The 13,312-nt window shown below is 48.7% G+C and overlaps 1 protein-coding gene across 2 annotated transcripts in view; it reads right to left on the bottom strand.

Annotated features, from left to right (window-relative positions):
- Positions 1–254: 254 nt before the first annotated feature.
- Positions 255–13,312, bottom strand: part of AFAP1L2 (actin filament associated protein 1 like 2) — a 54,277-nt gene continuing 41,219 nt past the window's right edge. For both annotated transcript variants that reach the window (XM_039385127.1, XM_039385128.1), the window contains 14 exons: positions 12,321–12,526; positions 11,591–11,770; positions 10,956–11,045; positions 10,076–10,160; positions 8,881–8,985; positions 8,030–8,241; positions 6,259–6,404; positions 5,550–5,661; positions 4,639–4,878; positions 4,371–4,548; positions 3,966–4,133; positions 3,520–3,701; positions 2,965–3,087; positions 255–2,607 (listed from right to left, as the gene is read on the bottom strand). In XM_039385127.1, the coding sequence (XP_039241061.1) occupies positions 2,581–2,607; positions 2,965–3,087; positions 3,520–3,701; positions 3,966–4,133; positions 4,371–4,548; positions 4,639–4,878; positions 5,550–5,661; positions 6,259–6,404; positions 8,030–8,241; positions 8,881–8,985; positions 10,076–10,160; positions 10,956–11,045; positions 11,591–11,770; positions 12,321–12,526 (2,054 nt within the window). In that variant the 3' untranslated portion in view covers positions 255–2,580. The remainder of the gene's footprint in view (positions 2,608–2,964; positions 3,088–3,519; positions 3,702–3,965; positions 4,134–4,370; positions 4,549–4,638; positions 4,879–5,549; positions 5,662–6,258; positions 6,405–8,029; positions 8,242–8,880; positions 8,986–10,075; positions 10,161–10,955; positions 11,046–11,590; positions 11,771–12,320; positions 12,527–13,312) is intronic.

Raw genomic sequence — 13,312 nt, 5'->3', positions numbered from 1 at the left:
AGGAATCCATTCATATATTCATACAAATTGTTGAGGTAACTACTATTTTTCATTGTGTTAGATCTTTGAAAATTGTTTTGCTTCATGTTGCAATCACAGAGGAATAAATTATTTAAGCTATAGTCCATTGCAGTTGTAGGCTGCATAGCTAAGGAACTTCATAGGAACTAATAGTGTTGGGGTTTGATATACTTGAAATCTGCTGAAAAGCAGAGCAGGGACAAGCCACATTACAAAGAAAAACACTGATAACATAATATACTCAACATTTTATTATAAAACCCTCTAAAGCGCCACTTGATAGGTCACAGTTACAACAAAGGAAATGCCTTGAGTTAGGAAAACAATGGGGAGGCAGAGACATTGTTTATAACATTTCTTGTTTTGGGGAAGTGTGTTGTTCAGGCCTTGCCTATGTTTACCATCCCCTGATGGAGACATCCCAGCAGGATCACTGAAGCTGACTGGGCTGTGGAGGGGAAAGTGGAGCTGTTCTCCTCCATTGCTGTCTCAGTACCACTGTGAAAGGTCTGGACAACTTCTGGAGGATGACAGCGGGTATATGGTGAGGGCATGGTACTACATGTATATTTAGTGTGTAGAGAGGGTCTCTTGCCAGTTCATCATGGGTCAAAACAAAGGCTTCATGTGTCTGTGGCCTTCCTGTGCTGTGGAGAGGGAAATCCCCAGGGTCCTGAACTATAAGATTCAGTGGTTTATTTGTATGAATTTTTCCTACGTGCAAAACCTTTCATGGGGACAACGTGACAGCTGGGGCTGATGCAACTACTCCTGAGGTCTGGAATTAGCAATTTCTCCATCTGCACCACAGTGGATACTTTTAAAGTAAAAAAAAAAAAACAAACATGTGAGCAAGTTCTCCTTTTTTGCTTCCAGGTACCCTGACCAAGTGCTTTGTTGCACCCTGGCTCTATGGCCATGGCCAGCAAGTCCAGAACCCCTTCTGGGCACATTCTCACTCACCCCAGTGCCACCACCAGCTCTAGATGTCACAGCTCTGTGCAACCCCCCAGCTGTTTGGCCTTTGTGTGGAGAAGGAACATCCCTTTAGAGCTCATCTCAAGCCTGTCAAAGATTTTCAAGGGTGAGAAAGGTAAAACATTTTTCCTGGTGTAGCTACAGGACTCCAGGAAGAACCCAGCCAGGGAACTGGTGCTGCTTTAACTTTGTAGGGTTGGAAAACACTTCCAGCCCTGTACAGCCAACCCAGTTACTGAGCCTGGGCTCCAGGGCTGAAGGACCATCAGAGGAGACAGGCAGAGGTGTCCCCAGGCCATCAGAGATGACAGCAGGCTACAGGGAGGAGACTGTGCATAGATTGGTGCCAACCCGCCCCCCCCTTCAAATTTCAATGTCTCTAAGTTTAGCAGTTTCAAATATCCAACATTTTCATTAGAAAGCGTGGCTAGGGCAGAGAGGTGTGGGCTTTGTGGGCCACACTGCCAGGGCCCAGTGTTTAATAATTTGGAAATAAGGGTGATAGCACCAAGATGGCCAGCAGCTCACCAGAGATGTGGCAGTGCAGCCTCACTGCAGGGCAGGCTGCTCAGCCCTGCCTGTTGGAGGGGCCCCTTCTGCACAGGGATTTCTTCAGCAGATTGTACAGCTGCAGCTCTGTGAGGATCAGAGACCATTACAGCAGGAGCAGGAGCATGAGGACAGCTTTACCTCCTCTCTCCTGGGAAAGGGCAAGCCCTGAAGGATACACTGAGATCCACCTTTCCAAGAAAAGAGCTGAGCAGGCCTTCAAATATGATTTCTCTTTTTTTTTTTTTTTTTCCCAGACCAAACTCCTCAGGTCATGGACCAAGATCTTCAGGAAAATTAACCGAATCTGCTTTGCAGACCTTCTTTGCCCAGAGCTCTTGGTGCTGCCAGTCTGTAACAGAGCTTCACGAGAAGGTGATCAGCTCAATACTCTGGCAAATCTGCAGCTGGTAGGAGTAAGCAAATGCTGGAATGCACCAGGACACTGATTAAAATGCCCTGGACAGGCTTCTGTGTGCTTCTCATTCATGTTTCAAGCATTGCTCAGGTGTGGGAATCATCCTTGACTGAAGGCTGGATGAAATGCAGCTGAATGATGACTGGCAGCAAGGCAGGGGAGACTTTAATTGACTGCAATTTACCGGGATAGGTTGAAACCCACCAGGGTATAAAGAATAGCAGAGGCCCCTTCTGAACCCACTACAGTCACTAATATAGAAACCTTAATAACTCATTGATAAACCTTCAGAGTAGAAATACGCAAAACACCCCTATGTACAGTAACATTCTTGTTTACATCAGCTGGGTTAGGACTTTGATGGAAGGATTGCCACTGGTTGTTATTGTTTTAGCTACGTGATTGGGATTTGTCTGAAAAAGAGCAAGATCATTTGGGATAACTCGTTTGGCAGCTGTTGAGTCCATTGCTGCATCTGAGGAGTTGGCGCGACGTGGAGGAGGTGCCTGGTGTGTGGTTGTGTTGCACACCCAACCTCCACCTACAGATGGTTGAATCCTCTGGGCCATGCACGGGCAATTCGAGTCTTTAGTCCATCTCTGAAAAACATGCTTCTAACTAGCTCCCTTTTTCTCCCATTCCTGCCAAGGAATAAAGGCAAATTAGTCAAAATGCAAATCTGGCAAGCCACAGTAGCCGTAATGCGCACAGGATCAACGTGATCATCTGGTGCCTCAGTGGTTTTGGCTGCAGGATATCTCTTCATTATAAGCAATACACATATTTATTCATTTAAATTTCAGGCAAAGCAAACCCAGGTGAAAAGACTGGAGGAAAACCAGGCTGATGTGCTCTGAATGGTGCTTGGTCAGGGGTGCTTCCCAAGATATGAGACCTCCCCCACCCCCCTCCCATCACAGCCCATCTGCTCCACTGCAAGGAGGGAAAAGCAGTGGCTGTCCCAGATGGATTTTTCTCCTGTACAACTGATGTGTTACCTTAGCTTTCTGTAGGACTGTTCCCTTCCCCGTGACCATGACAGATAAAGGCCGGTTTTTTAAAGCCGTTGCTGAGTTGACGGGTGAGTTCTCTGCGCTGTTTGCTGGGCTGGCACTTTTTACCTGAATATACAATACAAGGTTCAGGTGGTGAGCATCTCAATTTCATGGGAACCAGGTTCCCAAGAATGAATTTAAATGCCTGTAGCTCCTCCTGCAAAAATCACCCCTTGGCTCAGCTGAGTGCAGAAGGAGCTGCGTCCAGACCTGCACAGTCTTGGAGGGTGTTGCTCAAGGCCAACAAAATTAAGCCACTCTCCTGAGCCCCAACCACCTTTCATGACTCCAACACTGCTGTTACCTCATTAGATGATTATTACATTATGTATGTTATATATAACGTAATACTTAGATAATACATATATGCTATAACTTTATACAAGATTACATATTATAATACTGATGTATTATTAATTATTATTAAGCAGGCTCAGACAGTGTGACTGCCTAGCTGCCAGAGAGCTGCTGTGCATCCCAGGGGTGCCCCCCACATACCCGTGGGGCTGCATTCTCCAGGTGTGTGGTGTCCACTGCAGTGCCCAGCGTTACTGGGCCAGACTCTGCCTTCTTCAGGTTCTCCTTCACCTCCACCAGGCTCAGCTCCAGGTCCACCCTCTGGCTCTCTTTCCTTTTGCATTCTTCGTCTATCTCCTTCAGCCTCTGCTCCAGGCTCTTGTCTGTGAAAGGAGGAGTATCGTGGTGCCTGCTGGGAACTTGGGGAGCTCATGAGGGGAGGAGGGACCAGGGCATGTCTTATACATTTTCCTTATGTTTTGCTCTGAGAGGGGCTGTGGCAGAGCAAGTTCTGGCTCTAGTGCAATCTGGGTTACATGGTTTGACTCAAAGCACCAAGTTCCCCCTCGCCCTTCTGGTCCCAGGTTCATTGCTCCCCTCTTTCCCTGTGGGCCCATTTCCACACATCACACCTTGCCCCGCTCTACCTGTGCTGCTCCCGAGCATTTCCTTCAGCTCCCGTCTCTCCTTGCGTAGCTGGGTGAGCTGAGCCCGGATTTCATCCTTCTCCTTCTCCAGTCGTTCCTTCTCCTCTGTGAACCGCTTCACCTCTGCCTCCGTCCTGTTCTTGCCCAGCTTGGTTTCCACTGCTGCTGCTGGAAACACAGCACATCAAAACAAGCTCAGCCAGGGGGAAAAAAGCAGGAGGGAAAACCTTTTCAGGTGCTTGGAAACAACACATATGAGGGTCTGGAAAGTCAGCAACCAGGAGACTCATTAGCCCCTTGGGCACTGTAAAGCTGCTCTACAGCAGCAGCCAAACCACAGGATACCAACTCCCTCCAAGCCCCTGTTGCTGAGGCACTCCCTGGCCACTTGTGCAGCACACTCACCTGGCAGTGGCATCTTGGGCCGGTGTGCAGGCACCAGCTGGGGGCTGCCCGCTGGCACTGGGCCCACTGGCACCTCGGGGGCTGGCTGGGGGAAGGCGATGCTCTGCTGCTGGGGCTGGATTTTGACAGCAGGCACTCGTGGCACCGCCTCCTCGGGCTCTGGCTTCTCTGGGTGTTTCTGGGGAGGGGAGATGAAGTGAGATGATGTGGTGGGGGGGGAGCTGGCTCACTGATTAGGCCTGGCCCTGCACCACAGTTTGGACAGTACCTGCTCCAAGGGCTCCATCGCCTTGGTACAGGGCTCGGCTTCCTTAGTCACGAGGGCTGTCTCAGCTGTGGTCTCAGCAGCAGCCTTGGTGGCAGCCCTTTCCAAAGATGGTGAGCTAAGGGGTGAAGGCTGGCATGACATCCTGCCAGCACAGTGGAGGAAGGACTTTACTGGGGTGAGATCCAGATACACTCTGTCTTGGTCCCCTTCCGATTTGCTCTCATTCTTGGGTACTTCTTCCTGCAAAAGGAGAATGTTCCCCGGAAAAGGGACCATCTGCTGCAATCAGAAGTACAAGAAGCATCTCGCTGCAAAGCAGCAGCATCTCACACAATCTGGAGTATTTTCCAAAAACCTTAGAGAAACTAAAACCCCATTGTCTAATTTATTCCATACAAGGCTTTTTGGTGTACTGAAGGAAAGGCCCTTCCTGCTCTCCTTCTTTAGGTCTCTAATAGTAGCAGCAGCCCCATGCAAGTATCTCACACTATTGTACAGCCAGCAACCTCTGCCAGATTCTTTGCCTTTCCTGGGATAACAGTCCCTATTCCAGCATGACCCATCGTTCTTGCCCTTACACATAGGACTTGGTCTTACAGGCAACAAAAAACCCACTATCTATTAAGAAATAATCCATGCTGTTTGCTGACGGAAACTGGGGGATTTTATCCCAGCTTTCTATAGCACCTTCCTGGAAACCTCTTTCCCATTCCCTAGAAACTCCTCTCCAGCATTTGCTTCTGCTCCATTGCAAAAGCCAGGATTTCCCCAGGGTCTGGGAATCCCCTTCGTCACTGTTGGGAAAAACTTCCCCTTTCACTGCTGGCGACTCTCCATGGCCAGATGTTTGCCCATGGTCCCCACAGAGCTCACTGCAGCAGGGCCTGTGCCTGTGGCACTGGACATCTTACCACAGGCAGGTCTGGCAGATCCACGTCATCGTACAGCTCCTCCTGCTGCACCCGGCCCTTGGGCAGGTTGTCGATGTAGGCGTTGGGCTCAGAGTACTTCCTCTGCATGAGGCTGTGAACAGGTAGCAGGACATCCCATCAGGAGGGATCAGACTTGCTGTGTGGCTCTGCAGTGCTGCATTTTGGGACATCTTGGCACAGCAGTCCTGAGGTCTGGGCAGAGCCATGCAGACCAGATGCAGGAGATGAGAAGGCAGAGCCATACAAGCAGTGGGATCACTGCTCCTGTTGCCCGTTAAGCAGCGCCCACCCGAGTGGAGCTGCATTTCCCCTCCACGATTTCCTTTCTCACCCAGCCCTCGGGCACAGCACCCCAGCAGCGCAATCACCCTGCCCCAGCGGCATGGTGAACTGGGGGCTGCGTGCCCAGAGCCCTGCACCCCCCAGCCAAGCCACCCCACCAACCTGCCTTTGCAAGAGCCACCTGGGCATGTGGCCAAGCTACAGCTCAGTCTAGATGCACCATGGTAGGACAATAAGTGTTCTTACTGTCACACACTGAGCTTCTAAAGAAAGGGACTGAGCTGTAGCTGTGAATTCACCACCTGTTCCCACAGCAGCCAGCCTCCCACAAATGGACAGACCCCTGCTCAGGCTTGTTTCCCTCTACCAGCCCCATGCAGCCCCCAACCCATTACCACTGACATACAAGAAGGAATTCTTCGCAGCGCTCACAATGCAGGAAACTCTGTCAGCATCCACATAATCGTAGGTAAATTCCTCTGGGTCTGTTTTCGAACCTGATTCCGACAAGAGAAGGCCCAGCCAGTGGCCCATTTCCTCGGAGGACTTTGCCTATAGGGTGATCAGACAGACAGGACAGGCTGCAGCAGCAGTTTCTCTGCACTCACAAGGCTAAGGCAGGCTAAGCCTTGGGTAGGGAAGTAGGCTGGCAGTTCTCTGGGCTTCCAAGGGGAAAGATGAACTGCTGGGTATTTATAATCTATCCGAGGCTGCTCTGTGTATGGACTGATTCACAAATTTGGCAGCTACGTAAATGCAGTTCTTTGCTTAACTCCTTCCTAAAATTTCTAGTCAGTTTGCATTTACCTTTCACTGGTGATAACTCAGCTGCCTACAAGAGTAAGAGAAGTCTCTGGGGCTGGAGATGCTGGCTGGGAACAGCTTTGGGTGCGGGTTTTATTTTGCGCCAGCAGAGTGCAGCAATGGGATTGCCAAAACAGACAGGCAAGGAGACCCAAGCCTGTGAGGTCCTGATGCCAGGGCTTTTTGCACAAGGGGACAGGGGAAGTGAATTGTTTAAAGCATCAGAGAGAGTCCCTTGCTTTAACGTGGTCGAATTCCCAGCTGCGGTGAGCAGTTTGACATTTTGCAACAGGAAGAGTTAAATACTGTGCCTTCAAGTCGGCTCTAGCAAATAGCCATGTGCACCTCCTGATAGCAGGGGATTCTACCTGAAGCAAGAAGTGGGCTGATGCAGCCACCTTCTGCTTTGTTTTGAGGAGTCAGAGCAGTGAGCACAAAGTAAAATTCAGGGCAAGGGAATATACATATATATACTTTCCAAACTGGAAAGCATATTTTAAGCTTTCAATCTGTTTTATTTAGCAGAGACTTCAGTCCCTGGGAAGCCTGCCAGCCAGCCAGTCTGTACATTGAGTCTGACATTGAGTCTGACATCCCAACAAAATACAGATTCTTCCATTCACAAAATGTAAATTTTCTCAGCACCTCTACTTTCACATCTGTAATTGGGCAAAATTTCTTAGATACAGACATACCCTGCACCAGAAGCTAAAAAAAAAACATCACGGCAAGCCCTCAAAGTCAGTTGTTTAGCTATAAATATTCCACCCACTGGAAAAATACAGGAAATTGCTCACATTGTCCACCTCCTACTATAATCATGCTGTCGTCAGAGAGAACTAAGATTAGAGATAAACAGTCCTGGATGCAGGCAAAGGAAAGTAACAGATGGAGATGAATTCACTTGCACTTTCAGGGTCAGATCCGTGATCAGTTTACTTGGGATGCATGACCCATGGCTTTGGGACTGCATTGTCAAAAGATGTTCTCTGTTCCTCCCAACTACAGGCTTAAATCCCTAAAGTGACATTTTTCTTATCTAACATTAACCATCTGGAATGCAGTCTACAGAACTTAAGTATTCAAAGAGAAAGATGGGCATCTCCAAAGGACCCTTAATCCCATCCTAAGATGAGTGCCCAAGATGAAGGCTGAATGGTCCTCTGGAGGCACCAGCATCAGACACAGCCTGGATTACCAGCTAGATGGGACACATCCTAGGTGACCACAGGCAGATGAACCCAAGTCCCACACTTCAGGTTCTGTTTTGCTGAACTGAGGGCTCCTCTGGAGGACCTCACTGGCATTTAGACCTACTAAGGTACCCAAGCTGATGACTTAAAGCAGAGCTTTCTTGCACATATACACCCTACCTCCAAAATGACCCGTTCTTCCCCGTTCTGCAGGATGCGGAAGGAGTAGAGATGATCAGGGCTTGGCTCTGGGATAATTTCACAACCTGCCAGACTTAAGGGTTGTTGAGCCAGTTTACTTCGGTTCTTGTCCTGGTAGAAATGGAGGTGACCATCTTTTATCTGACACCAACGTGACTTCCACTGGCTGTTCACTAGCACATTCAGGTAACCTGCAAGCAAACAGAGCTTACTCAGACATATTTTCCATCCCTCCAGTTGAGAGAACCCAAATTCATTTGTGTGATGTCTAATGGGTAAGTTACGAGACCACAACACAAAGCCACAGGCAAAAATAAAGAGCAAAAGCAGAAGGACAAGCTGTCCTATCCGTAGAAAACAGTGTGAAAACCAAAAATATTTTCAAAATGAGACTCTTGAAATTCAGCTTAGGTTTGGAGCAGCAAAGTTGGCCGCAGCGGCTGGACAAAGTTGGTCCTAGATTGTCAAATACCAGCTGGCCACACAACTCTCTCCCTGTGGACTCCCACAGCCTGGGCTGGTGTCAAGGAAGAGCAGCACAGATGCCCTCTGTGTGCATGTCTGGTATTACCTGCCCTTCCTCTTGGGTCACCCTGCGAGCTAATGCCTGCCCTTGTAAGCCCAACAGTCACCTTAATGTGCAGGAGGCACCACAATCTGCTTGGATTTATTGGCAGGGACCAAGCAGACTGTGGCCTCTTTGCTGCCAACAGCAGGACAGTCTGGCACAGGCATGTTTGAGGAGGATGATGCCTGGTGCTCATCCTGCCCTGCACAGTGAGATCCAGCCCTGAGACAGGTCCTGCAGAGGGGCTCACGCTGCTACTTACTTGAAGTCTCCAAGGATCTCTCTGGGCTATCCATGGAGCTGGACTTTTTCCTCCCGAGGTTCATCAGGTTGCTCAGTTTCAGGCCAGTTGTGCCCTTCTTCTTAACTATCGGAAATGAAAAAGACACATGTGTGGCTTTCCCAGCTCACAGCCATACACACAGCCCAGGGAGTCGACGAGCAAGATGCCACCAGTAAGCTCAGTTAGTGATTTGTTGAAGATTCTCATCTAAATTGCTTTAAACTTGGGTTAGCTCTGACCAAAGGCCAGTCGCTGCAGGAGCGGTGGGAAGGCTGCTTGCACAGGTCTTGCTATGCAAATCTCCCTTCACTTTCTTATACTACAAAAAATTGAATTAAAAACCATTAACCATAAACATTTACTGCATTCAGTCTTTTCTTCTATAAAACAGGGATGCAAAGTAGGGAGAGGGAAAATTTACGTCCAAAGAGCCTCTTCAGCATTTTCCTACTGAGCACATCAGTCAGTGTGTGCATAAGGTTCTGTCATCATCAGGGAATCCTGGTAAGACATTGACTTGGATTTTTTTAGTCCAGATTTTCCTTCCCACTATCATAACAAAATGACAAAGTCCAAGCATAGAGGGACTCAGCAGCTGAAGTCCATTTGCTGGGTGACTCCAGTGGGTTCGCAGCATGGATTTATCTCTCTCTGATACAGAGATGGGTCCCACATCTTTCTAATAGACCATCTCCTCTTTTGCTGTACTTACCTGCCCCAGCTTAAATTACACCTTCACACTAGAGCTTCACCCTAGTGTGAAGGTGTAAGTCTCCCATTGGAGGCAGCTCAGCATTTCACAAAGGACTCCACGTTTCTCTGCAGACATCTCTGAGGAAAGTCACTTCAGTTGGCAGTTCTGCCATCTCAAACTGTCCCAGAGTGACTTGCTCAGAGACATGTAGAAACTCTGTGGTAGACCAGGTACCACATCCAGGCTTCTCAAGCCCTATCCTGATCCTGAGAAACCTCAACATCCACCTGTTACTTCACTATGAAAAATGAAGTCAAACAATCAAATTGAAATCAAATTCACAGGCAGCGAATGCACACATAGCTTTCACCCTGCATCAGGTCCATTTGAGGTGGCAGTAACAGAAAAAGCTACACAAACCCTCGCCTCATGCAGGGTCAAGGGCCCATTCTCCCTGTCATTCTCAGGGTGAGGTTTTACCATCTTTTGTCTCAGCTGTCTCTGGGTGGCCATCCGTGCTGCTCCCGCTCTCAGAGGCTGCAGAGTATCTCTCGGATACCTCCACCTGTCAACAAACACCAGACACAAGCTCAGCAGATGCACGTGACCCATTCCTCCAGACAGAATGTGCCACAAGGACCTTTTTCCCCTCTCTTATATTACAAGGTCCCACCTTCTCTGTAGCAGATGCTTTCACCCATACAACCCCTGCTGGCTCCCTCTCACTGTGCCCTTCCCACTGTTCCTGAGCTCAGCATGGGTAGATCCAGCACATGTACTCCCCCAGCTGGGCTCATCTCTGAGGTGACATGGTGGCACCACTGATGTCACACTTGGGCCTCCTACCCTGCAGCCTGGCTGGTAGGGGCATTTGACAGTCCCTGTAGGGGGCATGGGCAGAGGAACCAGCCAGGTGCCCAAACAGGTCCATTTTGGGTGTGCACCAGAGACTTACAAAAGTTTCTTTCTCCTCCCTCTGTTTTGAAACAAGCTGCTCATAGGGTAGTGTCACCTAAACCTGGACTAGAGATGGCCTAAGCCCTGGTGTCCAAGGGTCTATGTCCCTCCCAAAGCTCTTGGTGAACACAAACATCCCATTGGATGAGATAGCGGCTGCTGCCCTGTATGGTGGAGACCCACATGTTGAGTCAATCTGGGGGGAAAGATATGGCAACAAAATTAAGATTGCAAAGGAAAATTAAGATTGTTCCAATAATGCTCCTTTTCAGCAGCACAGGGGTCTGGTTACACTCATATCAGTCTTTGCTCAGGTAAAATTAGGGCACCTACACTGTTATTTATAGAAGGAACAGGGTTAAAAAGCCTAAGTGCTAGTTCTCTCTGTAGATACAAGATGTACCTTTGGGTAGCTGAGGCGCTGTGAATCTGGGATGTACTGGTTGCCTTCACTGCCTCCTTCGCACAGCAGACCACTGGTCTCCTGGATTACCTGTGCAGAAGGGGAAGCCATAGCCTGTCAGAGAGCTGCAGGATCTACAGGATCAATACTTCTCCCCCACCCAGCAGCCTGGGAAACCCGTGGTTTACAGTCCCTGCGACCCTGGGGTCTGTCCTGGTGTTGCAGCAGGCAGCCGGCAGGAACTGCTGGATCCAAGTCAGCTGGGAGAGGCTGCCAGCAAAGGCAGCTCCATCGTCTCGCTGCTGTCCTGGGCTCCACAAAGGCTCCTTCTGCTGCTGCCTCAGGGGAAGGGCCACCCCTGCCCTAAGCCAATTTATGCTGGGCACCCACGCCAGACATCTCCCCCATCATAGCAGCTGTGCTGGGAGGCCCCTACATGGACTCCAGCATGCTGAAGGTGGCAGGGAGCTGCAGGAAGAAGCTATCCCAGGACATGAAAATGAAGTGGATTATTTGTATAAAGGCTTGCAGCAAGGAAGGGAGCCAGAGCTCACAAGGACAGGGCTGAGATAAGCAATGGTCTCCCATCAAAGCATGGCAACACCAGCAGGGTAAGTCCTGAAAATGTCACTGACCCTGAGCCACTGCTCTGCCTGGTCTTTACTCTGCAGCCCCAGCACAATGACGTCAGCATTCGTGGGAATGATCTTCAGCTTGTGCTCTTTCTTCTTCACTTGCTTTTCCTTGTGAATGACAGTGCAGCCCAGCAAATTCACGTCCAGCTGAGGGCTGTGGTCTTTGGAGCTCTTGTAGCACTGGGGAAGGAAGATGGGAGGGGGTGAGAGGCAGAGGAGGAGCCTTCGCTCTCACTCACCAGTGTGAACTCAACCCCGTAAGTGACTCAGTGCCAACTATATGCATTAAGTACACTGAACACAAAAAGGTCCTATAGCTTTTACAAAGCTGTGTCCTACAAAGTACAGAGACTACACACATATTTATGTGCATGCACATATAATCTGAAATACCTCTCACCACTAGAGGGTCAAGTATGTGGTCAGTCTGTGGGATAAGCATCCCTTCTGCTTAACCACCTCAAATAGTTCCCCCAAAAGCATCCCTAGGCATTTTGGGGAATTGGAATTTTGGCCACAAATGCACCCTTGTGCCTCCCTCAGCAGTCCCATGCCTACATTCCTTCTGAAAATGGAATGGAATCTTGAGATCTCTGGGACACATTTTTTGAAACACTGCTTCTAGAAGTACTTTGCTTCTGCCAGCTTGTTAACATGGCCTGAGGTGCCACTTCCCTTCCCAGCTCACGCAAACAGATTGTTTTAGGCAGAGAATAGAGGATCTACCCACCAGCAACCTGGTGTCCTTGATAACACACAGCTGTTTTGCCCACTGTCCCAGCCACTTCTTTCTCCACAGGAAGGCACAGATGCGGGCATCCTTCATCAGCTCAATAGTGGCCTCCGTGGATGGCCACTGATGGGTTGCTGACTTGCCTTTGCTGCTCTCTTCTTCATCATAAGATTCATAGGAACTACTAATGGCTTCACCATCTTCTATAACAAAAGCAAAGCTCTATCATTAAATACATTTTTAGAATAACTCTGAGCCTAATGCTTTGCCTCAGCCATGCTCACACATGCAAAAGCTTCCAGTGCAGGGATGTGTCTTTTGAGGCTCTCCTACAGGAGGATAATAAATAGGAAAGTAACCCTCATAGATTCTTTTTTCTTTCTACCCCAATATGAATTTCATAGCAATATTTTGTGCCTAATAGCCTCCATTAGCAAACGCTCAAAAGACACTTTTCAGTTGACCACAAATTCGAGAACATTCCCTTAGACATTTTCTGATGTTTGCTGCTTCCTTCCCCCCCTCCGAAAAGATGCTTTTTACATTTTCCACTTCAAGTCAAACACAATTTTTAAGGCAACAGCAAACTACAATCAGCCCTTGTCCTCTGAATGTCAGAAGTACAAATGGTATTTGCAAGGCCATGCAGCAAGCAAGGATCTATTGCATTTGAGATGTCATTCCCCTTTCCTGGGCTAACAGGTCCCTCTCCCTACTCAGCATCTAAGGGACAGCAAGAGGCTTTGAAGTAATACACTGTTGCAGCAGCAATCCATTCTTAAAAGGACTGCTATGTTACTAGGATGAATTGGGATTTTCAATACCCAGATCTAATGTATTGTAGGTTATTGGAGTTTTCAGCTGATCATTGGTACCAGACTCATCAGAAGCATTAAAAATGTTCCCTCTGACTGCAGGGGGATTTGCAATGCTCTGCTGGCATTTACAGTACAGCTCTTATTCACAAGATAAGCTCACAGAGCAAGATG

This window comes from Pipra filicauda, unplaced genomic scaffold (assembly GCF_003945595.2).
Source record: "Pipra filicauda isolate LSUMZ 115617 unplaced genomic scaffold, ASM394559v2 scaffold397_size650280_pilon, whole genome shotgun sequence".
Lineage (NCBI taxonomy): Eukaryota > Metazoa > Chordata > Aves > Passeriformes > Pipridae > Pipra > Pipra filicauda.
Note: the sequence above shows the minus strand (reverse complement) of the source record. Positions and strands in the feature narration are given on the sequence as shown.